The sequence below is a fragment of the Cucurbita moschata genome, unplaced genomic scaffold (genome assembly GCF_002738365.1).
Source record: "Cucurbita moschata cultivar Rifu unplaced genomic scaffold, Cmos_1.0 Cmo_Scf00020, whole genome shotgun sequence".
Taxonomy (NCBI): Eukaryota; Viridiplantae; Streptophyta; class Magnoliopsida; order Cucurbitales; family Cucurbitaceae; genus Cucurbita; species Cucurbita moschata.
Window position 1 is genome coordinate 3,772,003 of NW_019268536.1, and position 25,584 is coordinate 3,797,586.

At 38.8% G+C, this 25,584-nt stretch overlaps 2 protein-coding genes across 4 annotated transcripts; both read right to left on the bottom strand.

Annotated features, from left to right (window-relative positions):
* Positions 1-2,659: 2,659 nt before the first annotated feature.
* LOC111457473 (transcription factor TCP17-like) lies at positions 2,660-4,313 on the bottom strand. 3 transcript variants are annotated; one of them, XM_023099682.1, is made up of 2 exons: positions 4,141-4,313; positions 2,660-3,728 (listed from the first exon to the last, which is right to left on the bottom strand). In XM_023099682.1, exons 1-2 carry the CDS (start codon positions 4,142-4,144, stop codon positions 2,851-2,853), a joined length of 882 nt encoding a protein of 293 aa, XP_022955450.1. In that variant the 5' UTR covers positions 4,145-4,313; the 3' UTR covers positions 2,660-2,850. The 3 variants fall into 3 exon arrangements, with proteins under 3 accessions (XP_022955450.1, XP_022955451.1, XP_022955449.1); XM_023099683.1 differs by having other exon boundaries at positions 2,660-3,659; positions 4,141-4,312; XM_023099681.1 differs by having other exon boundaries at positions 2,660-3,734; positions 4,141-4,310.
* A 7,171-nt stretch (positions 4,314-11,484) lies between these two features.
* On the bottom strand, positions 11,485-14,505 carry LOC111458071 (receptor-like protein kinase FERONIA). The gene has a single exon (XM_023100574.1). It carries the CDS (start codon positions 14,393-14,395, stop codon positions 11,681-11,683), a length of 2,715 nt encoding a protein of 904 aa, XP_022956342.1. The 5' UTR covers positions 14,396-14,505; the 3' UTR covers positions 11,485-11,680.
* Between the last annotated feature and the right edge of the window lie 11,079 nt (positions 14,506-25,584).

Genomic DNA, 25,584 nt, shown 5'->3' on the forward strand with positions numbered 1-25,584 from the left:
TTTTTTTTTTTTTTTTTTTTTTTTTTTTTTTTTTTTTTTTTTTTTTTTTTTTTTTTTGTAATCTTGGCCTATTTTGTTGAGAGCCACATGCCTCCACCACATTCTATGTAGCAATCTTAGGCTATTTGTTGCATGTTGTTATTCAGTGATTTACCCTTCCCATGGTTGTAATAATTGTCACTATGAATCTTCGTTGTAACCTTTTGCCATTGTTCAAGGTCTAATTGGTCTAATTGGTCTTGTGTCATTGTTGTACTTGCCACCATCAGTCGCACATGGTTCAAGGTCTAATTGGGCTTGGTTCATGAATTTGATGTAGCTCAAAATCTAGTTTGATTCGATTGAATGCACCATTTGGTATGGATCAAACTCATCCACTCTCAAAGTTGCAATTGACCATTTTAGATATTGATACTCTGTATGTATCCTTAGTACAAATAAGTACTTATGCTAAAACTTTCTCTTGAAATAATTTGTTCGTGGATGGTAGAACCTAGATCTTCTTATCAATTCCATATCACATGTCAAGTTCTTCTCATTTATTTGACCCATACTCTTCTTTTCATATTGCAAATTGATAGTTTTTCTTCTATTTTTGGTCAATTAAATTGGATGGGAATATCTCCCTATTGTCTATCTTTTTTATGTCCTCAAATTAGCCAATACTCTTTCATTGGGCAACAAATTTTTAAGAGATTCTAACTTTCTCTCTCCATATACTTTTTTAAGTTTCATAACTTGAAAAAAAGATGATTGATAATATTCAGATTTTAGTAGTTGAGTATTAAAAATACTCATGGGCCGGATACATGTCCATCGATTTGAAGTGAGTATTTAAGTTGAAGAAGAATAATGAAGAAAATGTCATCAAGCATAAAACATGACTTGTGGCGAAAGGATACGTGTAATGGTAAGGAGTTGATTTTGAGGAAATCTTCGTGCCTTTGGCTGGACTCGACACTGTAAGGTTGATCCTTGCCCTCTTACCTCAGCACGGGTGGGAGGTCCACCACTTGGATGTCAAATCGAAATTCCTAAATGATGACCTCCTATAAGTAGCATACGTTGCCCAACATGAAGGCTTCATATTCAAAATCAAAGAGCACAAAGTATACAAGTTGTCAAAATCCTACGATTGACAGTAAGCACCGAGGACATGGAACATACGTTTGGATAAGAGCTTAAAAAGTCTAAATTTCTTGAAGTGTTCACAAGAACAAGCAGAATATACAAGAAACAATGGAGCTGAAACACTCATAGTTGGTGTGTAAGTTGATGACTTGATCATCATTGGTACAAGTGTGGAAGACATCAAAGAGTTTAAGCAGCAAATTAACATGACTGAGCTCGAGCTACTCATGTATTATTGAAGTAGACCAAGAGAAAGATTATATTATGCTAAAGCAATCAACTTATGCTAAGAAGGTGTTACAACAATTTAAGATGGTAGAGTGCAACCCGACCAAATATCCTTATCAAAGCAAAGTTACTATTTCAAATGCTCTATTGGAATGGTGGGTAGGTACATGTAAGAGCGTAATATGATGCATCATCAAAATATTTAATATATTTTGATAAATTAAATATAATTGATATATAATATATAAACAAAAAAATATTTATTATATTTAAAATATTAATATTAAATAATCAATAATATATATTTAAAATGGGAATGAAATTAAAATGAGTTAAATATATATTTAAATATGATTTGGTAAGAAATTATATGAAAATATATTAAGATATGGGTCCAAGCTTGCGTTTGTGGCGTTCGTTGCACTGCCGGTTGTCCTTTTTGTTTACCCTCTGTCGCTATCAAATTCAACCTATTCCACAATCATTACAAAATAAAATAAAATAAAATAAAATAAAACATTTTAATAATCCATAATTTTACCTACAAAATAAATGTATCATTTATTTTATTTTATTTTATATTAAACGTATAACTAATTTAAACCTTAAAAATTAAATTGATTTAAAATGATAAAATACTTGTGTGTAAATTTCAAACTTTCTAATGATTTTTTTGGTATTAAATTATACCAAATATTCATAAACTTTAAATTTTTTTTATTTTCGTATTGAATTTTGTTTAAATAAGATAGAAATTAACCCAACGGGTAAAAAATGGAAGTTATAGCTAATATAATTTCTAACCCAATTCAAAGTATAAATATTAAGTATGTAACTAATTTTAACGGGAGATGTCGGAGATTTGTAATTTGAGGTAGATCGGTTCATAATCATAGGATCCTTTTCTATTCGATAGGAAACCGTTGTTGCACAAAATATACTTTTCTTTCCATCGCTTATTACTCACTTCTTCCCTTTTCTTATGTTCTTCACTCTTATATTTCATAAATTTACCAAACTCTAAAATATTAACCTAATTCTAAAAAAACATCAATCCAACTAAAATTGAGCGTTATAAGTTTATTTTGGTGGAAATAAATTGAAAATCAAGTACTCAAAATTATAAACAAATATCTTACGACCCAGATTTAACTCGAACACAATTGAATTAGGTTATATATTTCTCACTGACAGATGAAGTATTCGAATCCAAATCTTTGATTCGTAATTGTAATACCGTATTATCCAAAAGAAAAAGAGGGTTAAAATGTTTTATTAATCCAACTCAACTCGTTGAGAGTACGAGAATGTAAATATTAATAAACGATAACCAAACAAAAACAAAAACGAAAACGAAAAACAATAGCAGTTCAAGTCTTCAAATATATATGATAATTGTTGTAATGCAATTGGAGATGATTTAATTTCTAAGAATCACAGCAAATGTAGAATACCTTTTCGGAAGAGAGGCCGTATGTTGGTTCATCGAAATCATTCATCAGAACCGAAGCCGTCCTCTTTATTGGCAGGATCTCCATTGTTATTCTTATGTTGAGCAACAAATTTGGTAGCCATGCTGAAATGAAAAGGCCTAACAGCGGGGTGGGTTATTGAGTGCATAGGAGGAGGTGTATTCAAAGAGTTGTTAATGAAGAAATTTTGGTGCAAGTGATTGTTGAACTCCAAGAACTGAGAGCCAGTTGAGAGTGACAAAGGGGTGACATGATTGAAGTTATGAAGATCCTCAGCTTGAGATGTAAAGAAGGGAAGATTTGTTGTTGACGACGACGACGAGGAGGAGGAGGAGGAGGAGGGATCCCAATGGAACCCAAATGGAGGGGCAGACACATTGTTCAAAAGGGCTGAGAAGGAAGAAGGATTAGAATTGGATTTGTGTTGCTTTTGTTCGTCATCGTCGTCGATTTCGACCTTGTCGATGCCGGAGTTGATTTTGAACTCCGATCTATGTGCTATATGAGGTGGTAGCATAGATTGGTAGTGAAGGCCGAGGCTTGCAGATGGTATTGGCAATGGAGGGAGTTCGTCGATTTCATCCTTGGCGACGTTGAGCAGCCAGTCGACGACCTTGCTTGGCTGATTAAGGCCGAGGCGGTCCTGAAGATCATAGAGCTGAATTGCAGTCGAAACCGAAAGCCTTACACGCCTGTCGCGCAGCCCTCTTATGGTACAAACTTTGCTATGTCGATCCTTGCCTCCGAAAGCTCGCGACACGCGCACGATCCTCGGATCCTTCAACCTAAGCCATGGCGTTGCCAGCGCCGCCGATGAGCTTGATGAAGCTACTAGTTTTGGAGGGGAATTCTCTTCTTTAGAATTTGTAATCATAGTATGTCTCTCATCATGTTTGCCTGCAGCTAAAATAATTTGTACATTTTTTGCAATTCATTAGCATTACCTTAACAAACAAAACCCTCAAATTTTGTGTCAAATTTTTTTGAGTTGAAGAAATTGGACAAACCCACAAACCCACAAACCCACAAACCCACAAACCCTAACAAGAATTCCATTTCTTGAAAATGTTCAAAAGATGCAAGATCCTGCAAGTTTACTTCAAACCCCAAAAGGGATTTGTTTGTTCAATTAAATTTTAGAAAAAAAGACCAAAAATCGTGCAAGTTTTTTCTTAAAGTTCTCATCTTTATGTACTGATTCAACGAATTATGTGTTGAAACAAGATCTGTGAGTGATTTTTGAAGCTCAATTTAGATAAAGCAGAAGAAAACATGAAGTTGAAGATACAAAAAGTGGATTAAAACTTACGCATAAGAACTGATACCCCTTTGATGTGGTTGAGCTTGTAGCAGCTTGGAGATGCAATTGAAGTTCTCAAATTGATGAGGGGAAGAGCTTCAATCCTGTAAGCTGCAGCATAGTGGTTTTGTTTTTCAATCAAGTATCCAACTTGATATGTAGCTCAAACCCGGTTCAGAAAAAAGGAAAAAAGAAGACAAAAGGAAGATGCTGGAATTCAGCCGACCATCCTCCATTGGAAAGCTAAAGCAATGGATCATATGCAGCCACGTGGCTTCGATCGTCATCGACTCCGATAATTGTACTACTCTCGACTCCATAATTAATCAAACAAAACTCGTCAACCCATCGACTAAAGAAAGCTACTCTTAATTCTCTCTTATTCCCGAGTTTGAGCATATAATCTCATCTTTGACTATACTAATTTATCGCACACATCAATTTGAGCATAACTTAGTTGATATAGTTCAATCTCTCCAACAAAATTTTGAATAACAATTTTAAATTTTTGGATCGAACGATGACTTAATTATAGAAACGGAATGAAAAATGGAAGAGAAAAAAAGATGATAAATGAGAAGAACTGGGGGACCATATGGTGGAGCACATTTTTGAAAAGTAGTGAGTAGTGCTTTATCGACAACTACAAAAGGTTGGGGTGAAGTCCTATCCTATCACATGGGGTTTGATGGAATGCACGCCTTGTACGAACATAAATAAGTTGATCAGAATCATGTGATGGATCTTACACATAATCAAAAATTTAACCTTAAAATCAGAAGATTATTGTTGATGATTCATATCTAACAAGAAGGAGGGCGTAATGATGAGTATTAATACACACAAACAAACAGGTAGAGAGAGATGAGTATTAATATTGATGTTCATGATAGCAATGGGCGAAGGCAAAGGTTGTAGCTGAGGGACCATTCTTGTTTTTGGACCACTCTACTCTCTCTTACCTTTTGGTGCACATAGATATGCATGGGAACCCAACTTGGAACTGTGGTTTTTAAGGCTCTTAATAACACTCCATATTAGACTTCATCAAACACAGTGATAATAACACTCCTCCTTCTTCAATTTTGATGGCTAAACAGAGGCGTATCCCATTTCCCCTTCTCTTCCTTGGGATTCTCATATGGGTTTTAGGAGGAAGAAGAAGAAGAAGAAGAATTAGATCCACATTTGAATTTGACTACAACCCCACGCCCTAAATCTTATTCTTATCTCTTCTTTTGCGTGCGCATGGAAGCCAAAAAGTGAGTTCAGATAGCAACTTCGTGTGGAAAAAAACAAAACTCAACATGATGAAAATTGTTATTCAAGTTGGATTGCTAACAACCAATTGTAATCTTGAATCTAACAAGAAAACAAAAAAATGGGTTTGCTTGAAATCATTGAAATTATCCGCAACAAATCCCCTTCTTTGCAAAATAAGCCAAGTTTGCGCATATCTTGACTTGTTTAAAGCCGAACACTAAACATTGCTCATGCATTGAGAAGGTACAAAATTGAAAAACATTGTGATTAAAAGTATTTTAGCACAAAGTGTATTTTGTGAGTGTTTCGTTCGGCTTCGGTTATTAGTTTCGGTGTGTTTTGATCGAGAGTCAAAACCAACATAGAATCAGGACACGAATAGAAGAAGATGAATATGAAAGAAAATTGGGAAGCTTTTGTGCAAGTTTATCAATGGCCAATTGGTAAGGGTTTTAGGGTATGAATTAGGGCATCTGAAGAAGCAATGAAGAGACAAATTTTTAGTTTTTTAGCCTAACAAGGCAGTGGGTTAATTAATTATTTGTGAAATCTCTTTGAAACATTCTTTATAAGGGTGTGAAAACCTCTTCCGATCCGTTTTAAAAATTTTGAGGGGAAACCCAAAAAAAAAACTCAAAAGAGGATAATATCCGCTAGCGGTAGACTTAGACCGTCATGTTATTGTGGTAAATAAAAGAAGAAAAAAAAAAGGAGAAAGAGGAAGGATTTTAGGGTTTTGGATATGTGAATTATTGGTTTTTGTTGATGAACACAGTCCATGTTCTTGTGTTGTTGACTAACTGATATAGAAGGTAAGAGGATGATGATTTGGAAATAAATGGTCCCTTAGATTCTTTTGGACACACTGATTTAGGCCTCAGTTTTATGACTCATCACATTCACTTTCTGAGAACTACCAGTACGTGTCATATAATATTGTTTTGAATCTCACTACCCTTTTCCTTTTCACGACATCCCACGTTCGTTGCGAAGAAGAACAAAGTATTCTTTACAAGTGGGTTGAAACCTCTTCCTATCAGACGAGTTTTAAAAACCCAAAAAAGACAATATCGGTGAGGTTTCTCAGATTTTTTAGCGTATAATAATGTATAATGTTGTGTAACAATCAATGCATCACTGCTTAACATTTTTGTTGTTTTATTCCACAGTGTTGCTTGGCATCGGTGGAACCAAAATTTGGCTACACCTATCACTCTCTACTGCAGCCTTGTCTTACATCAACCTCTAGGACAACAACAAATTAACAACACTTTCTTTTTATCTTTCGAGTTGTTTTGTCAAAAACATGTCGAGTTTAGGTTGAGTTTAGGTCTGGTCGAGATAAGATGAATGTAGTTTAACGATGAACATCTTAAAAAGTTTATAAATATGTAATTGTTGGAGAAATTTGAATGGTAGGGATGAAGGCATGATGGAGATTTATGATGAGTGGTGTAAATGTATAGTTTTAAATGTTTGAAGAAACAGAAGGTGACAGTGGCAGAAGAAACGTATGGCGGCAACAGACAGCCGAAATTATAACGCTCTTTTCTGACTAAATTCAGCTCCACACTAGTGTGTGTGTATGTGCATGGGACCATAACTTTGTCATTATCTCACCCTCAATATATACTACTCATAATAATGCTAATGACAACGATAGTTGCTTCTTACAATTCGGTACCTCCCATCTTTTAATTCCTATAATTATCCCTTTAAATTTACCAAATTGTTATGCTCCTATGCGTCCTCCATATTAAATGTGCCAACATAATTCGCTAAGTTTCCCGGTTTAATTGCAACTAACAAAACCTTTTATCCTCTCAAAACATTGAGTAAGTACACATTAAGTGACTTAATTCACATCATCCTAACATTTATAATAAGTGCTTTAAAGAATTTTTCGCTCGTATCAAACTAAAGTTGATGTTTCTGGGTAAGATATATTAGTTTGTCACATGCCATCGGTGTGATGGTTTTTTTTAAATAGCATTTAGAGAAAAAAAATACGGTAAATTGGGTTAAATAGTAACTCTATTTTTGAATGTGTCAGGTTACATAGCTTGTGTTGGATATTGAAAGTCCCACGTCGGCTAATTTAGGGAAGGATCACGGGTTTATAATAAAAAACAATACTCTCTCCATTAGTACGAGGCTTTTTAAGGAAGCTCAAAGCAAAGCCAAGAGAGGCTATACTCAGAGTGGACAATATCATACTAGTATGAGAATCGTGTTCATCTAATAATTTGATGCGATCGGATTCTGGAGTGATAGAGAGGAAGGGAGAAAAGTGAGGAAAAGAAAAAGGGAGACAAAGAGGGTGTAGAGACAATGAGGAAAAGGAGACAGGGGTTTAGTATTTTGGATGGAAGTGTGTGTGGGTAGTTTGGAACATCTAAAAGAGCAGACAAATGCAAAAGCTCATCTTCACGCTTCCACTGTTTCCCAACGCCCTTCCTTTCTTTCTTCTAATAATTATCATTGTTATTCTTCTTCTTCTTCTTCTACGCTTCTCTCACCTGACATCCTGCCCTGCCTCCTCCTCCTCCTCCTCCTCCTCCTCCTTGGATACTCCACACTTTGTTTTGTGATATCAATTCAAATCACATGCTATCTGGACTCGAGAGTCTCGAGTAAGCCTAAAGGGTTCATTAAACCATAGCTTGGCCCAAAAGCTTCAAGGATTAGGCCCAAACCAACCACTACCAATTGGAAAACTATATATTATCTATAGGGCTATTGCCATGGTAGGTGGGTTCCTTTTAATATTAAAACAAAATAAACAATCTCCACGCTAGTACTCATCAATAAAAATAATCATCAATAACTGAAGATAGGTTCATTTTTATATTTAGCTTATTGTTATTCCCAAATATATATATATATATATATACACACATAGTTAGTATGTATATATCTTATTGTTGCCCCCAATTTTGACCCACTTAATATTCAATTTCAAGGGATAAATATATGTATTGTTCATTGACCAAACTTTATAATAAAATGCCAAATATTGAAAAGGAAAGCTCACCTTTTTTTCTTTTAATTAATGGCTAAATAAGTATGCTTCTGATATTAAAAGGGTATCTAATGAAATTTGTTACCATAGTAACAAACATTAATAATCCTCATCAAAGAAGATAAAATTATGAATTGACTTAAAATAAAAAATTGAACAAAGAAAAAATTAGTAGTTATGGACAAAGATATTTACCAATTCCAGAGACGACTTTAAATGCATCCATACATGTATACTGATGGGGGTAAAGTTTTAAATATAAATAGTTGTTTAATTGAGGTAAGTATATGAATGGTTAGGTTTAAAAAGCCATTTTTTAAAAATAGTCGGAAGACTTTTTATTAGATGAGCGCCCAAAAGATTAAATGACGGATTCAAAATCCAAAAATCAAACACTAAAAATTGGAGTTTTTGGATTTGTCTTAAAAACTCCAATGCTTTGTTTTATTTCAAATGACGTAGAAGATAAGGAAGCATTTGATAGTTATTTTAGGTTTGTTTTATTAGAAAAATGGGTTCTAAAAATTTTAAAAAATCAATGTTATAAGCTAAAGACAAATTCACAGTTTTGATAGCATATAATCCGAGTAGAAAAAATTGAAAACTAATTACATCATCTGTAGTATATTTTGGGGCATTTTAGCTCTGACAAGTGTAGACATGATTTTGGTGACCGGTCGTACACCTCCGTATTGACACAACAAGTATAGTAAAATTCTGTCTTAAAAGTATGTAAAAGGAGTTTGGAACGGGCATATGGTCATGGAAAACATATCATGGACAAACATGACTAGGACATCCATCACATGGCCCCACGCAACACACCTTGGATAAGCATGACTGTGACATCCTCCCTCACTAAATTTGTTGACATCCCTGTCAACCGACTCTTCACAAACTCAGAGATGTAGGATTAAGTTGCTTGAGGTCTCTCAATGTGCTTCCAATTGTTCTTTACCTTGAGTAGTCTCTTCCAATCTGTCTGAAACCGTTGAAAACCACTTTTTTGTTTATTGAGTATTCGTGTCTTCTTTATCAAAATCTCTCCTACTTTCTTTGCAATGATACTCTTCTTTGTGGCATGAGGATGTACAACCTCCTTGTGCCTTGTGTCTTCCTGGTCTGTATAGTAACGCTTTAAGTTACTGACGTGGACAACAAGGCTAGTCCACATTTATGGGAGCAATTGGATCCTATGTGATGCCTTCCTGACTTTCTAAATGACTTTGAATAGTCCAGTCTTTTTGTACCAGTCGTTGGTTCTTGTTGTCTTGAAACTGGAGTTGATCTGACTTCTACTTGATCATAACTCTTCTCTATTTTAGAATTGGTGTGGTCGACGCTTTTGACCGATCTTTCTTTTCATATGCTTCAATGACCTTTCCGAGTAAACATGAGTTGCTTCGAAGGTTTTTCTTTGTCTGCCCCTTCAGTAGAGGTGTTGGCTTGATGTCTCTCTAGGTCTAATGGTTCCGATTTTCAACAAGTCACTTAGTTGTTTGTGGAACTCTGCTAGCTCAGGTTGAGCCATATGACACACATCTATGGCAGACGAACTCACCACCAACATAAAATTAATCTCGTGATCTATCTATCTAGGTATAGATTAATACTTTGTGTGACCTTCTAGTCTTGCACCATAGTGTTTCTAAAGTGTTCACAAGGTTTCTGTTGGAGTTAGCTCACTCGAGCTCCCCGATTCAACTATGGCAACAGTAGTGAGCGTAGATTCATCATGACTAACATCCTTTCTCAACTGTAGTATCAACATCATTTTTACCCATTTTGGATGACGGGTGTTTGTTTGAAGGATTGTCAGGTTGGATCCCGTTACTACTAGCATTTTGTTAAGGGCATTAAATGACTTTGTATTCTAGTAGGAAATCCATCTCTGACACGATGTTGAAGTCATCCATCTTAACTATCACAAAAGTTGGTTTGTCTCCAGGTTCCCAACTTGATTGAAGTTCTCTTTGCAACTCCTAAGATAGGTTAGCTTTTATCTTTCTTGTATCTCGATGCCAAAAGATGTTTAAGCATTTTGCTTCAGTCTCCGTTGTGAAGTTGTGGGTGGTTCAGAGTTGACAACGGTGTTCTTGGCCGCTCTTTAATTAACCCAAGTCTCGACACATAAGATCGCGTTCCATTGACTATTCCATTTCTTTCACTCTCTTCTAGAGAATAGAAAAATACTTTAATATCCCCATGGGGGTATATAATGTTCTCAATGGTGTTTCAGTTTTTGTGATCTCATACTCAGCTTCTGAATTCACTCCGAGTTTTTCTTTGAAGGCATATTATACCGTCTTAATTGGGCATTCAAATTCTTGTTGACCCCCTTGCATAGGAAGCAAGACAATGAGCCTTGATTGGGACTATTTTGCGTGTGAGGTCTATGTTTAATAAGTTCTACCTCTTTGTTGAGAGGACTCACATTCCCCTCCTTTGCTTTCATGTCTGTCATCTCCCCCCGTCTTTGGGGGAGTTGGGTCGATAATTTCTATTACCCCACTTAAGAAATCTTGGTTCTGTCTTTTGTCTTTGGATTGATCATTGTTAAGGTTAAATAGTCGTTTGACTATAGCATAGGTCGTGGAATGTTTTGGGATCCTTTGTTTGTAAAGTTTGGCCTTCACCTAGGGTTTCAACCCCTCAACAAAACTGAAGACCTTGTATCAAACAAGAGAGTTAGATGATTTAAATTTCTCAAATATATTCTATCTAAGATGTCGGAACACCATATGTATACTCAGATCTCGACAAGTGGCATCAAATGAACGTCAACTAAAAATTTAGTGACTTAGACCTACAAAAGAAGTGCTTAGGGTTGGAATGCATTTAGGCTAGGTTAGACAAATTATATTTATATGATGTATAACTAACATATACTTTGTGGCTTTATCTACCTGTTATTTCTTGTATTAGGATATGCTTATGAACTTTTCATAATGCATGTACTTCCACAATATTAATGTATATATTCATGTTGTCATATGAGACACATAATAAACCATGTACATTAAGTATGAACATTATATCATGTACACGTATATAGTCTTTTAGGAAGGTTATAGGAAGGTTATATCATAATAATATATCATGATTTAAAACGTGGGACATTATCATGATTTTAGATTTGCTACCTAATCAATTATTTATAATAATAACCCTTCCCCCATAATATTGTTCTCCTGTAATTATTACTACAAATCCAAAAAAACACAAAATAAAAATAAAAATAAAAATATTTTCTGTTCGTCTTCATCACCATCTTCCCGCGGGATCCTTAATCTCAGAAAAAACAGTGCCAGACATCCCTTTATTATATGTAAAAATGGAGCCATCACTATTGCTTGTCGTCACATAATTGCTCATTCCCGACTCCGATTCCATTCTCCGATCACCAGTACTACTGAACAATGTCTCATCCACCAACCACTGTTCTTCCCCGACATCCCTCTCGCCGCCGCCCACATCATCTTCCTCTCCCTTCTTTTTCGACGCCTCCTGTAATTGCAACGCAAACTCCAATCCCCACACCACATCCTTCATCGACGGCCTCTTCATTCCCTCGTCTTCAATGCAACTCACTGCCATCTCAACAAACTTCCTCAAGCATTCCGGCGTAATCTCATTCCTGAGATTCGGGTCAATAATTTGTGCCACTGTGTTATCACGGCGGCACCGCCGAACCCACTCTGCTAGGTACACTTGCTTCTTGTCTGCAGAACGTATTAACGGTGGACGAGAACAGAGCACTTCACAGAGAACAACCCCAAATGAATACACATCAGATTTTTCAGTTAGCTGCTGTCGTCTGTAGTACTCTGGGTCTAGATAACCGAAGCTGCCTTTAACCACTGTGCTAATGTGTGCGTTCGACATGTTCGCCGGCCCCACTTTTGATAACCCAAAATCAGAAACCTTCGCGACCCATTTCTCATCGAGTAATATATTAGTGGTTTTCACATCGCGATGGATGATTGTCTGATTGGCTCCTGTGTGAAGGTAGTGTAGCCCTTTCGCGGCTCCAATGCAAATTTGGAGGCGTTGATTCCATGTGAGAGGCTGTTCGTTGTCTCCGTATAAGTGGCTGCGGAGTGTTCCATGAGACATATAATCATAGACAAGAATCATTTCCTTACCATCGTTGCAGTACCCGATGAGGGAGACGAGATGGAGATGGCGAAGCTGCGAGAGCATCTCAATCTCTGTTTTGAATTCGTGGGCGCCCTGTTTTGAACCTGGTTTCAATCGTTTAATTGCCACTTGGGTGGCATCGTTGTCGATGTAGCCTTTGTATACGTTACCAAATCCGCCAACGCCAATGATGAAATTGTCGTCAAAATTCTTGGTGGCTGCTTGAATCTCCGGCAATGAAAAGTAACGGCATAGATTAGAGGGGAGATTGGAGTTGCGGGTCTTACTTGATTTGTTTGATTTGTTCGTTGATGTGGAGTACAGAGCCAACCACGAAGCTTCATCGCTTGAGGTTTGGTCTGCAAATGCTCTTCTTCGCCGGAAGAAAAACAAAGCCAGAGCTAATATGGCGACAACACCCACAATCACCACCGGTATTACAACTGCCACCGTTTTACCAGAATTCTTCTTTGGTGGGATCGACGGAGGTGGAGATTGGATCACCGTCGTGATAGGTGGGTCTGGGTTTTGACCACCGAGATTACCATTTGAATCGTTTAATTTGAAGATTTCTATACCATTCAAGATCACATTGGCGTATCTCGTCTTGAAATCCTCTGGGTTTGGTTGGAGCGTAACAGAGAGATTCACTTTCTTTTGGTCACCACCAGGCACAAGCACAGCGTAGTCTCTGTAAATTGGGCTAAATTTCCCGCCGGCTCGCGGAAACACATCGAATTGTGGCTCAGCCGTGTAGTCTCTAATGTAAATCAAGAACACTCTGTCACCGGCAGCAGTGATATTATCCTCAAACTCGCAGAAATGAAGACGAAGCATGTAAGTGAACCCAGGATCTACAGGGTACTCCCATGTGAGATTATGGGCCTTGTTAAAATTCCTATCCGGACCCATGGTCCGGGCAGTCCGATACACAATTTCTGGTGCCGTGTATGGGGGTATTTTAGTGTAATTGAGATTTGCAGAGATATTAGCAGGTAGAGGAAATAAGTCACTATCCAACAAATTACTTTCCTGTAACCAGGTTCGAAGCATTCCAGTGTCTTTGGAGGGGGAGAGGAGGTTTCCACCCACATTCATTCTATATACCAATTCAAGAGCCGTGTTGTTTTCAACTGGGATGAACTGATTTTCTATGTTGACAAGCTTCAACCCTCTACCGCCTTGGTCATTGGGGTTGGGTGGGGTGTAATAAAGATCATCCGGCATGGATACAATCTCAATCCCATTGATAAACGCATAGGAGTCTTGATTTGTGGGAGTAAATGTAAGGTTAAGCTTCACACCATTTCCCTCCGCGTAGACGCAGAACTCACGAACAATCGCGCCGGAAGGAGGATCGGAAGTGTCCGCGTTTACAGAGGCATTGAAATCACGGAGGAGAGTACGGAGGCCAGTTTTGACGGAGAATATGGCTTTGGAGCGGTGGAAGTCTTTGTAAGGAGCGGAGTAGAAGTAGAGGCGTATGAATTTCTGGCCAGGACTCAGCGGGAAAGAGTAGGTGAATTCAGAGTGGGACAGGCGTGCTGTTGTGTAAGGGACGCCGGTGATAGAAGGGGATTGCGTTTCCGCTTGGGAAGTGAGCGATGCGTTGTTTTGGTGGAGATCGGAAGGGAAGAATTTGGAGCGTTCGTCCCCGACCCAGAGGCGGTTGTCCCTGGAGTCGGAAGAGTTGCCAGGGGAGCCGCAATCGAGAAAGATTTTGTCGGTGGGGTTGAAGGGCGGTGGCGTGTCACCAAGGACATGGAGGAAGAAAGAAAAAGCGAAGAATAGAAGGGTTGGTGCAGTGGCAGAAGCAGATTTGGGTGTGCAGTCCGCCATTAGATAGAAGAGGAGAGGCAGAAGGAAGTGGAGCAAAGAGGAAGAGAAGGTGTAGAAGAAAAGAGAGAGGGAGGGTTGAGTAAGTCTAAGGTTGAAAAGTCTTGGTTTGTTTTTGTCCCCAATGAACAATTCCTCAAACTTGACCAGAAATGTGTCACTGTCTGTTGGTTAATTTTTATACACAAAATGTAGCACTTGGCATTGGTCATTGTTTACAATTAGCATCCGTGAGTGGTCGAACATGAAAAAACAAATATGTGATTGAGACAACAAATTAATCTTATTGGACGTTTAAATTTAAAGAGGTAGGTAATTGAGTGGTGGTGGGGCTTTGGCGTTGAGTCTCATCTACGAAAGGATCTTATTTGCTAAACCAGCCAAGTTGCCGACCCACTTAGATTAGGGGAGAAGTTCAAACAACAACTCCTCTAAGACTGATTAAAGTCATCATGGACACTCAGGCAACTGCAAATAGGAACCGGGTGAGGGCAAAGTAGCATGCCTAAAGTGATGAAATTAAAGAAATAACATGCTATTAAGTAACCATATACATCCGAACACAAAGACACAATAATAAATAAAGAGTCTACTACTAACTGACTTCTAAAAGACTTCTAAGAGTTAAAAGTTCGATTCTAAAACAAAGAGTTCCACACAAAATGAGATTTTATTCAAACTAAATAAACTAACATTTCCTTCCTTAAACTAAATACCTTAAAGCATCCGTTTGCATCAGATTTAGAATAGACCTCTAATAAAGCTCTCAGCTTCAAAAAGACATCCAGCTTTAAAGGTTTGGTCATCACATCACTACTTGATCTTGTGTGCTGCAAAATACTAACTCAACAGTCCCGAATGTTGATAATTCTCTCAGAAAATGAAAGCATACATCTATATATTTGCTCCGACGGTGTAAAACTAGATTCTTTGACAATTTAATTCCAGAACTACTATCACATTGAATGACAGTTGATTGACCTTGATTTAGACCAAGTTTGTCTAGCACTTTTTTTAGCCATACTACCTGGCATGCACATGAAGCAGTAGCAATAAATTCAGCTTCAGTTGTAGACAAGCTTACAACTGGTTATTTTTTTTTATTGCCAAGAAACAGCGGCTGAACTTATAAAAAAAACATAACCAAAAGTGTTTTTCCGATCTTCTAAGTCTCCTGCATAATCGCTATCTGTGTAAGAGATAAAGTCACCATTTCCTCCCTCTTTATATAAAATTCCAAAAACAAGGGTGCCTTTTAAATATCTTAACACTCTTCCTGCTGCTTGTAGATGATTTTCAGTAGGATTTTCCATATATCTGCTCATAAGTCTTACTACAAACATCATATCTAGTCGAGTGGCCGTGAGATATAAGACTCCCAACAATCTGTTTAAAATAAGTCCGGTCTACTTTAGAACCTCTTTCATCATTCACTAGCTTGAAGTTTGGAACAATTGGATTGTGAGCCAGATTGCTTTTCTCCATTCCAAACCACTTGATTAATAAATACACCACTTGATTTATTGTAACCCTAAAAAAGAAAGAAAGAAAGAAAGAAAGAAAGAAAACGGTCAAAGTTAGAGGGGCTAAAGGGGCATTTTGCTCCTCAGCCCATTGTGTAGGGGTCGAGAGGATTTTCCACAGAGCACCTGTAAAAGAGAAAAGTGTGAGAAAGTAAGTTGAAAGAAAAGAAACTTGAGAGGGGAAAACAAACTGCCGCACTTCTCATCGGAGAACCATCATCGGGGTTCATTCTCGACCAACACTTACACACTGAAGTCCCTTCTTGAAGAAAAGGAGGACTCGTGTTGTAAACGTTCCATTTTCCATCAAGATCTAAGAGAAATTCGCTAGGTAATATCTCGAACGTTCATCTTTAGATCTGAGATCTTCCTTTAGGAATAGAGTGCTAAAGTTTGCTACCTTCATCTAAGGAAGATCCTCCAATGATTTCGTGAGGAAAATTGGACAAAACATTGAGGTCTGAGAATCTTTCCAAGAATGGTAAGGATGTTAATGGACCTCCTTCCGATGCTCATAACTTGTCGTATGATTAAGTAAAAATCAAGAAAAAAGTACTGGCACGTAGGTTATAGTATGATCTAAAACTTTGTTGAAGAAGTTATTCGATTTGGATTAAGAATCGAGAGATAGAAAAATGAGAAGAACGTCGAAAAAATAATTGGAAACCCACTTTTCTGCTAGGAGGAGAGAGAAAGCGACGACGTGCCACGTGTCAACCATCGATAGGTCTCTCGTGCGCTGATAGCCACCGAACATGCATCGAACACCGTCTGGAGCGATGTGGTTCTAGTCTTCCAGTGACACGTGTCCGCAGCGGCGACACCCGACCCGCGTCCCACAACCAATCCGGCTCCCACGTGACAAGACGAACCGCAACAATCCGCGGTCCACCTGAACCACCTCACCCGAACCGAACCGAGGACCTACGGCTGCAGCAAAAGCGTATGCGCGTGACACTCGCGTGTGGATCTTGTGAGTGAACTGGTCCCGGTGCGTGGAAGCGCGTGTAAGCCCGTTTTCGTCCCCTTCGACTCCTGTTTTTCCTATTTTCCTCCTGAATCCAATCATAACTCTATTTTATATGAAATAGGATCTAATTGAGGAAAAATCAGTACTTTTTGATACGCTAATTGTGTGGAAACGTTACGTAAGGGCACGCATCATCCAGGTAAGTCACCACACGGATTTTTAGGAAGAAATACTTGTAGGAGTCGCTTGGGGATGCATGCATGCTAGTTTAATTACCTTAGGTAGTAGCTTTCCATGTTTGATTGTAGGTAATTTATTTGTTAAGATTATGGATGTATTATGTGAAATATTATGAGAATCATCTGAGTGTTACAATTATGTTATAAGCTTCCGCTTTATATATATATATGTTTAATTCATGTTGAAAGAAGGATGGGAACTTGTGAACTTTGCGCTCCGGGAGTTGATGGATGTTATCGCCCCGTTGAGCATGTATGTTTACTTTGCATGAATTTTGTATGATGATGCTGGATGATAGTTGTATGCACACTCAATTAATTTCCATGACCCACAAGTTTGATAAAGTCTAGGGATCTGTGGTTAGAGTGACAAGTCACTAAGTATAGACCTGACCTTTCCCTAGGAGCCTAAGAAACTACTACGGGACACGAACCACCTCTAGAGTACCCTTAAGCTACTTGTGTGTGAATGGTGTTATAGCTTCATGGGGGACCAGCGGGTTCTTGATCAGCACTCGACTGCTCGATAGCCGTTTTAGCATGGGAAATGGGAGACCCACGTCGTAACTGATCATTTAGCTGGATTACAGGGGGATTACAGTGGGACTAGGGTGTTGCAGCTCACTTCCTAGGTAAGACACTAGGTAATCTCATAGCCATGCTGAGGTAGCCACTCGCAGGGCACCAGTCAAATACAGGTTAGCATAAGGGAACTCTTAAGGTTTAAATGAAAGTACGAAGACCCCAAAGAAACCCCAAGGGACAAGCCCCAAGGAGCTAAGACTAGAACTAGATGTTCTAGAGCCAAAGAAAAGTCCGTGGATGTTTGTTAAGTTCAGGATGCGATAAGAGCCTACAAGTAGGTGGCTTACTGAGTATAATTTTATACTCATTCTTGCTATACCTTTCTTTTTCAGGTACGTGAGGCATTGGGCCAAGAGAGGGCACGTTGAAAGATGTGGTTTGTCGCAGAGGAAGCGTGTCCCAGGGCGTCAGTCCGATTTTACCGATTAGTACGCTTGCCCTTCTTGTTTTCTTTCTTTGTCTAAAACTAGTCAGCTATGTTCTCTTTGTATTGAAACGCTCTTCTTACGAAATAAATGATTGATTTTTAAAATGATGTTTTCCTTTGAATTTCTTGCATACACACTACACGTCATAGTCTTAATAAGTCACGACTTAAGGAAAAAAATTTGGGCCATGAAAAATTTGGTATTAGAGCACCAAAACATAAGTCTTGTAGACACTTAGGTTAGAGAGTCGTATCCCTGTGACACGCCCATCAATCACGTGCTGCTCGCGACCAGAAAGTTTCACGGATTTGAATTGCAAAGTCAAGAGCTAAGTTGTTAAGTAGAGATTTATCATGATTGTATCTTGTGTTATAATTGCACATTTTCTAGAGGTTGAGCTTTGAATGAATTGTAACCTCAAATTTTCTATTGCAGTAGCTAAATGGCACCAGAGAGATGTGGACCCTATCTTGGGCTTGGACCTAGAAGGGGAAGAAGAAGAGTCGCTCAGGACACTAATGTTCCGTCACCTAAGGCAGAACAACCTGTACCTGAACCTCAAGAGGAGGTTGATGAAGTGCCCTAATGGTTTGAGAGTCGTATACCGCGGGCACCAAGATCAGGAATGAGTCAAAAGAGAGCAATAACTCAAGACTTACCTGACGCAGACTTTACTGCTCCTCTTGAGGCGGTCCCACCGGTGCCCACCAATAATGTAGAGGTTCCACCTAGCCAGCCAACTACTAATCTCGCTACGGATGTACTACAGGAATTTATGTTAATCTCTATGGAAAATCAGGCTCAGATGACTCAGATGATGCAGACACTGGTGACTAACCAGGCGACAATACAACAGGCAACAATGCAACAGACAGCAATGCAACAAACAACATTGCAAGGGATCAGAGACTCAGGGACTATGACTGTGGAGTCTCGTTATCTGAATGACTTCTAGAGGCATAACCTGCCTTCTTTTGATGGTGGTAAAATAGATTTTGTCGCGGTAGAAACCTGGCCCGAGGCTATGGAAACAGTCTTCTTTACATGAACTATCCGCTGGAATATCAGGTTCATTGCCGAACTTATATGTTGAAGGGAGAAGCTCATTTCTAGTGGAAGGGTGCTCAAAAAATTATTGCACCACTTGGAGAGTCTATTACTTGGTGTCAGTTCAAAGAGGCCTACCTCCGCAAATACTATCAAGTCACTGCCAGGATGAAGTTGCAGGCAACATTCCTTGAACTCAAGCAGGGTGACAAATCTGTGGAGGATTATGATTTGGAATTCAATAGATTGACAAGATTCTCTCCTATATTTGTCAGCACTGAAGAGCTTAAGACTGACCGTTTTATTGCAGGTCTGAGGGAGGACATTAGACGTTATGTGGCATCTCAGGCATCCACATATTATACAGCAACTCTCAAAATGGCGACCCTCATTGATATTCCTTGTATGGACAAATTACAATCAGGGTTAGCCCAAAAATCCCACATCGCAGTTCAGGAGAAAAAGATAGACCGAAATCATCCTAGGACTAGCAGGCCACCCTGTGGTGGCACTGCCAACTGTGGAAGAACCCCAGGATAGAACAGAAATCAATGTCCTAAGTGTCAGCGTCCTCACCTGGGAGAATGTCTTCTAGGAACTGTTGTATGCTACAATTGTAGCCAAATAAGACAATTTGCAACAAATTGTCCTCAAAAGAGAGATGATAACATTAACCGACCTGCAATAAAGAATCAAAGGGGCCGGGGTGCCCAACAGCAGCAGGGGCGAGCTGTTGACCATGCAACCACAGGTAGGCAAGCCGACACGCCTGACGCAGTTGTTACAGGAACACTACCCGTCTTCGGTCATTTGGCTTTTGTATTATTTGATTTGGGTTCTACACACTTGTTTGTGTCTGAGGAATTAGTTGAGTTAGCGCACCTAGAAAAAGAATCGTTAGAGATCATCCTATCAGTGTCCACCCCTACTCACGAGCTATTAATGACTACTCATAGAGTTAAGGGAGGTAGTGTGACAGTGTCGGGACGTGTCATAGAAGCTGCTTTAATAGTGTTAAGTATGCAAGACTTTGATGTCATTTTGGGTATGGATTGGCTAGACGAGAATCACTTATTAATAGATTGTGAAACTTGAATAGTTACCCTTAGACTCTCGTCATGGGATAGTTTTACATATAAGAGAGCCACTTCCAAAAGAACCTCAAACGTCATAATAGCACTAAAGGCTAGGAAGATGATCCGCAGTGTTGCAAGCGCATTTTCAAGGAGTTAGCTAATGTGTTCCAAGAGGATTTTCCAAGTTTGCCCCCAGTTAGGAAAGTTGACTTTGGTATTGACCTAGAACCAGGAACCGTGCCGATCTCCGAGGCACCCTACAAAATGGCACCTTTAAAACCCCAAGAATTGAAGGAACAGTTACAGGAGCTGTTGGATAAGGGTTTCATACGACCTAGTGTATCGCCCTGTCGAGCCCTTGTTCTGTTTGTCAAGAAGAAGGATGGATCCCTGCGTCTGTGTATAGATTATAGAAAGCTGAACAAGGTCACCATAAAGAATAAGTACCCCCTCCCGAGAATCGACGACTTGTTTGATCAATTAAGGGAGCAACAATTTTTTCCAAAATTGACTTGAGGTCAGGGTATCATCATTTGAGAATAAGAGAAGAAAATATACCCAAAGCGACCTTTAGAAGTCGCTTGGACATTATGAGTTTCTCGTCATGTCCTTTGGCTTTACCAATGCACCAGTCGTCTTCATGGAACTAATAAACAGGATGTTTAAGGAATTCTTAGACACTTTTGTTATAGTGTTTATTGATGACATTCTGGTGTAAGTCAGAGGTAGAGCATTTGAGGAAAGTTCTGACCGTACTGAGAACCCAGCGATTGTACGCCAAGTTTTCCAAGTGTGAGTTTTGGTTATTTGAGGTAGCGTTTCTAGGTCATGTGGTGTCAAGCAGAGGAATCCCAGTGGACCCAGCTAAGATAAAGGCAGTGATGAAGTGGCCAAGGCTGACCACAGTCACTGAAGTGCGGAGTTTTCTAGGACTAGCTACAAAAGGTTTTCCCAGGATTTCTCCAAAATATATTCGGCGCTAACTTAGTTAACTAAGAAGGGAAAGCCTTTTGTGTGGACATCAGCTTGTGAACAGAGTTTCCAGGAACTCAAGGAGAGGTTGGTGACAGCACCAGTCCTCAGTGTTCTAGATGGATTAAGGAATCTAGTGGTGTACAGTGACGCATCAGGAAAAGGTCTAGGGTGCGTGCTCATGCAGAAGGGAAAGGTGATAGCTTACGCTTCTAGACAACTGATGGAATGTGAACGAAATTATCCCACTCATGAACTCGAGTTAGCAACAATGGTGTTTGCACTGAAAACATGGCGAAATAAATGATTGATTTTTGAAATAATGTTTTCCTTTGAATTTTTTGCATACACACTACACGTCATAGTCTTAATAAGTCACGAGGAAAAATTTTTGGGTCGTGACATTTCTGCAGTACTTCAAGACCCATAAAATTCCTCATTTTGCCAAGATCAGTCATATCGAACTCATGCTTCATGGACTTCTTAAATTCAGAAACCAAAACATTATCATTTTCAGTAAAAATGAGATCATCAACGTACAAACTTACAATCAAAATCTTACCATCTTCTCTAGCCTTGATGAAAAGAGTGGGTTCATAATCATAATTTTCAAAACCTTCCTTCATAAAATGAGCTTCTATATGAATGTACCAAGTAAGCTCCAACTACAAGGTTGAGAAATAAACACTTCTTCATTCAACTCACCATATAAAAATGCAGACTTCACGTCTAACTAATATATGAACTATCCTCTTTGAGTTGCAAGTGCCACCACCAAACGAATTGTTTCCATTCTTGCCACAGGAGAGCAAATACTTCTGTATAATCTACACCTTATTGTTGAGAATATCCCTTCACTACTAACCTTGCCTTGTGCTTGTCTATTTCTCTGTTTTCATTAAATTTGGTCTTGTAAACCCATTTCATTCCAATAATCTTTCCATTTTCTAGTAATTCTGTCAATTTCCAAGTTCCTTTTCTGTTAATTGCTTCTTTTTCTACATCCATGACTTTTCTCTATTTCTCACTCTTTACAGCATCTTCAAATCGAGTGGGATCACCTGCAAATGTGAGCATGGGCTAATTGAGCTGCATTCTCCTCTTCTGAGAGTTCTTCTCCTATTTCATAATCTTGCATCCAAATCAGTGTCTTCCTACCCCTCTTTTCTTCTGAACTAGGTGAGCTTTTTTCCTCTAAAGAACTAAAGGAAGTATCTTCCTCTTCTAGATTTGCATCAATATTAGGTTCATTTCTACTGTCATTAATTTCATTCATCTCTTTTTCATGATCTTCTAATTCCAAATCACACCTAACTTCTTTTTTATGCTTCTCATCCCATTCCCAACTTTTGTTTTCTTCAAGTATGACATCTTGACTTATTATAATCATTTGTGAAACAGGATCATAAAGTTGATAAGCCTTTGATTCCTCACCTACTTCTAGTTGGACACAAGCTAAACTCTTACCATCCAGCTTTTTTCTTCTACTATTTGGTACATGAACATGAGAAATACACCCAAAAACTCTAAAATACTCCACTCCAAACTTCTTCCAGAGTTTTATTCTTAACAGCTAAAGTTGGAATCCGATTCAAAACATGCATTGTCCAATTACTACTTCAGGCCAAAAACTTTAAAAACGTTTGGGAAGTTTCTTTTCTAAAAGCATGCTACGTACCATATTCATAATGGTTTTGATTTTCCTCTCCGCTACTCCATTTTGTTAAGACGTGTATGGAGCTGTTAGCTGTCGTTGTATATCATTATTATCACAAAAATTATTGAATTCCTGAGATGTGAACTCCCCCCCTCGGTCAGTAAGTATACTTTTAATGGATGTATTTTTCTCTTTCTCAACATGGATTTTAAACCTCTTGAATGATGTCTTTTAACTAAAGAATGGGAGGAAATCCTTGATGGAGGAAAAAGCGGAAGAAAAATGTTGAAAGAAGAAAATAATAGAAAAAACACAAGAGAGAGACAAAAGACGTGTTAAGATTCTGTTAAAGTCCAGTGATTGATTTGTTTCTCATTAGATGAGCATAATTAAATAACAAATCTACATTAAAAAAACCGAAGTGACCAACTAAATCTGAGCCACTTACTCCTAAACATGGTCAGCTAAAAACATGCCATTCTATTTTATGCCTATGCTTCAATTGGATTAACTAATAACAAGATTCAACTAACTTATTTCAAGGAAAACATGAATAACCTAAATAAAGAAAATATACAGGCTTTTATCTAATTAATCTTTGAGCAGAGTTACTCAAATTTTACTTGCGCTAGAGATTAGGTGAAGATGTGTCACGACTCGATTTTCGAGCCTTCGAAAAATCGAATGTGACTAAAAAGACGAAATCGAAAACAAACAAAAAGAAAATAAAAGAAAAGAAAAGTAGAGTAAAAGATAAAAATAAAATTTAATAAAAAAACAATAGAGAAAATATTTGTTTCAAATTATTATAAAAAGAATATTATATAAAATGAAATACAAAAGACCCTCAAAGACCCTCAAAAACCAACAAGGGACAAACGCTCCGAAACGACACCCCTCTGTGATAGTGCAGCTCTCGAACACCTCCCTCTATTGACTGGTACTTGGAAAAAAAAAGGGGGAGAAAGGGGTGAGTATAAAAATATACTCAGTAAGCAACCTACTTGTAGACTCTTTTCGCATCCTTATCTTAGTAGGTATACACGGTCTTATCTCTGGGTTCTAGTGAGTGCGAATCATGCTACAACTTTCTTTTTTGTATATTAGGAGGCTTGCCCATCTTATGCAGTAGAATGATCAGTGTCCTGAGGTGAGGCGCGACCTCATAAGTAAATCTGAGGGGATCGTATGGCTGGATCTAAATACTTGACTCTCTCTAAACATCATCCGTGGAGGTTAGCTGACAACCCTCACACGGGACCATACATCCACTAAATTTGGGGTGCGACCCCCTGTGTGCCAGTCAGCTACTAAGTCATCCTACGTGGCTCCACATCCCCCGCTCAGGGACGGGTTTCTACGACCCAGGAGTCCTATTCAGAAGACCCCTTAGCTAACACAACTAGGTCTGGGCACCTATCACACTTCCCTATCCGAATCTGCCAAGCTCAACGATCTCCGTACCGGAGTCTGACACTATCCACACTGCTCAACTCTAGCGGGCTACCTACAGTTACCGTGGTGACTTACTATTCTTTCTAGGGAGGAACTTGGTGGCTTAGACTTGGATTCATGCATCACTAGGATTCTCGTGCAAGGTCTCACAAACCTATCAACTTTGGAATTATGGGCTCTGGATCTGTCGGTAATCGTTTCGTGGGTCTAAATGCACGATCTTCTAGAGGTCCCTTAATCTAAGGTCTCGTCTAGCCTACTTAGTGACAAGCACCCTAATTTAAGCTCATAATTTCTTCCTACTCATCAAGAAAGATAACGCAAGCAATCATCATGTATAGGAGTTAACACGCAGCAGTTCATGCAATATTAACAAACATGCTCAACGGGAAGATAACGTCCATCTTCACCCAGAGCGCAGATTTCACAAGTTTCTCATCCTCCTCATGCATACATACATTATTAGAATCTCAATCTAAACAAATTACATAATCATTCATATCTAGAAGTCATAGATTTCCTTATTTATTTTATTTTCATGGTTCTCATACTAATATGCTAGGTTCGGCTAGCTAAGTTTATGGGTATGATAGCATGCATGCTTATTCCAAGTAGTTTCTACAAGTACTGCTCATGGGAATTCAAATGGCTACTTACTTGGTTGACGAATGCCTTCCCAAGCTTGAATTATTTGTCGGAAAGGTTCCAAGGAATTTCCTTGATAGGTCCTAATTCACATGAAAATAGGATCAGAATTGAAATCGGGGCGAAAAACAAGCGAACGGAGGGAAAAACGGTGACTCACGCGCGTCACACGCGCTCTGGAGGGTTTCTACGTGCAACTCCTACACGCAGGTGTCCACGCACGATTTCCCAAGCAGTCGCGGGTTGGAGTGGTTCATGAGCGGAGTGGTTCGCCGGTCCCGGGTCACGTGCGGTTTAGGATCAGGTCGACCCAGATCCGCGTGCCTATCGCGTGTCCGTTATCGGGTGAGGACGCGCCTCACTAGTCGGTGACCACCCCATGTCGATCACCGGTTTTGCCACGCTCCTCCTTACACTGGTCGATGCGTGGCGGCGTCTCTTCCCTCTCTCCTGCGTGTTTAAATCTTTCCAGATGTTAGCCTCTTTCGCGTCTATTTTCTTCTGATTTTTTTATCTTCCAATCCATAATCCAATAAGATAAATTTTCTTCACAAACCTTATAGATCTCATATTCTACTTCTACCATATATTTTTC

Coding starts and splice junctions, on each gene's coding strand:
- LOC111458071 (XM_023100574.1), bottom strand. CDS start 14,395: ATGGCGGACTGCACACCCAAATCTGCTTCTGCCACTGCACCAACCCTT.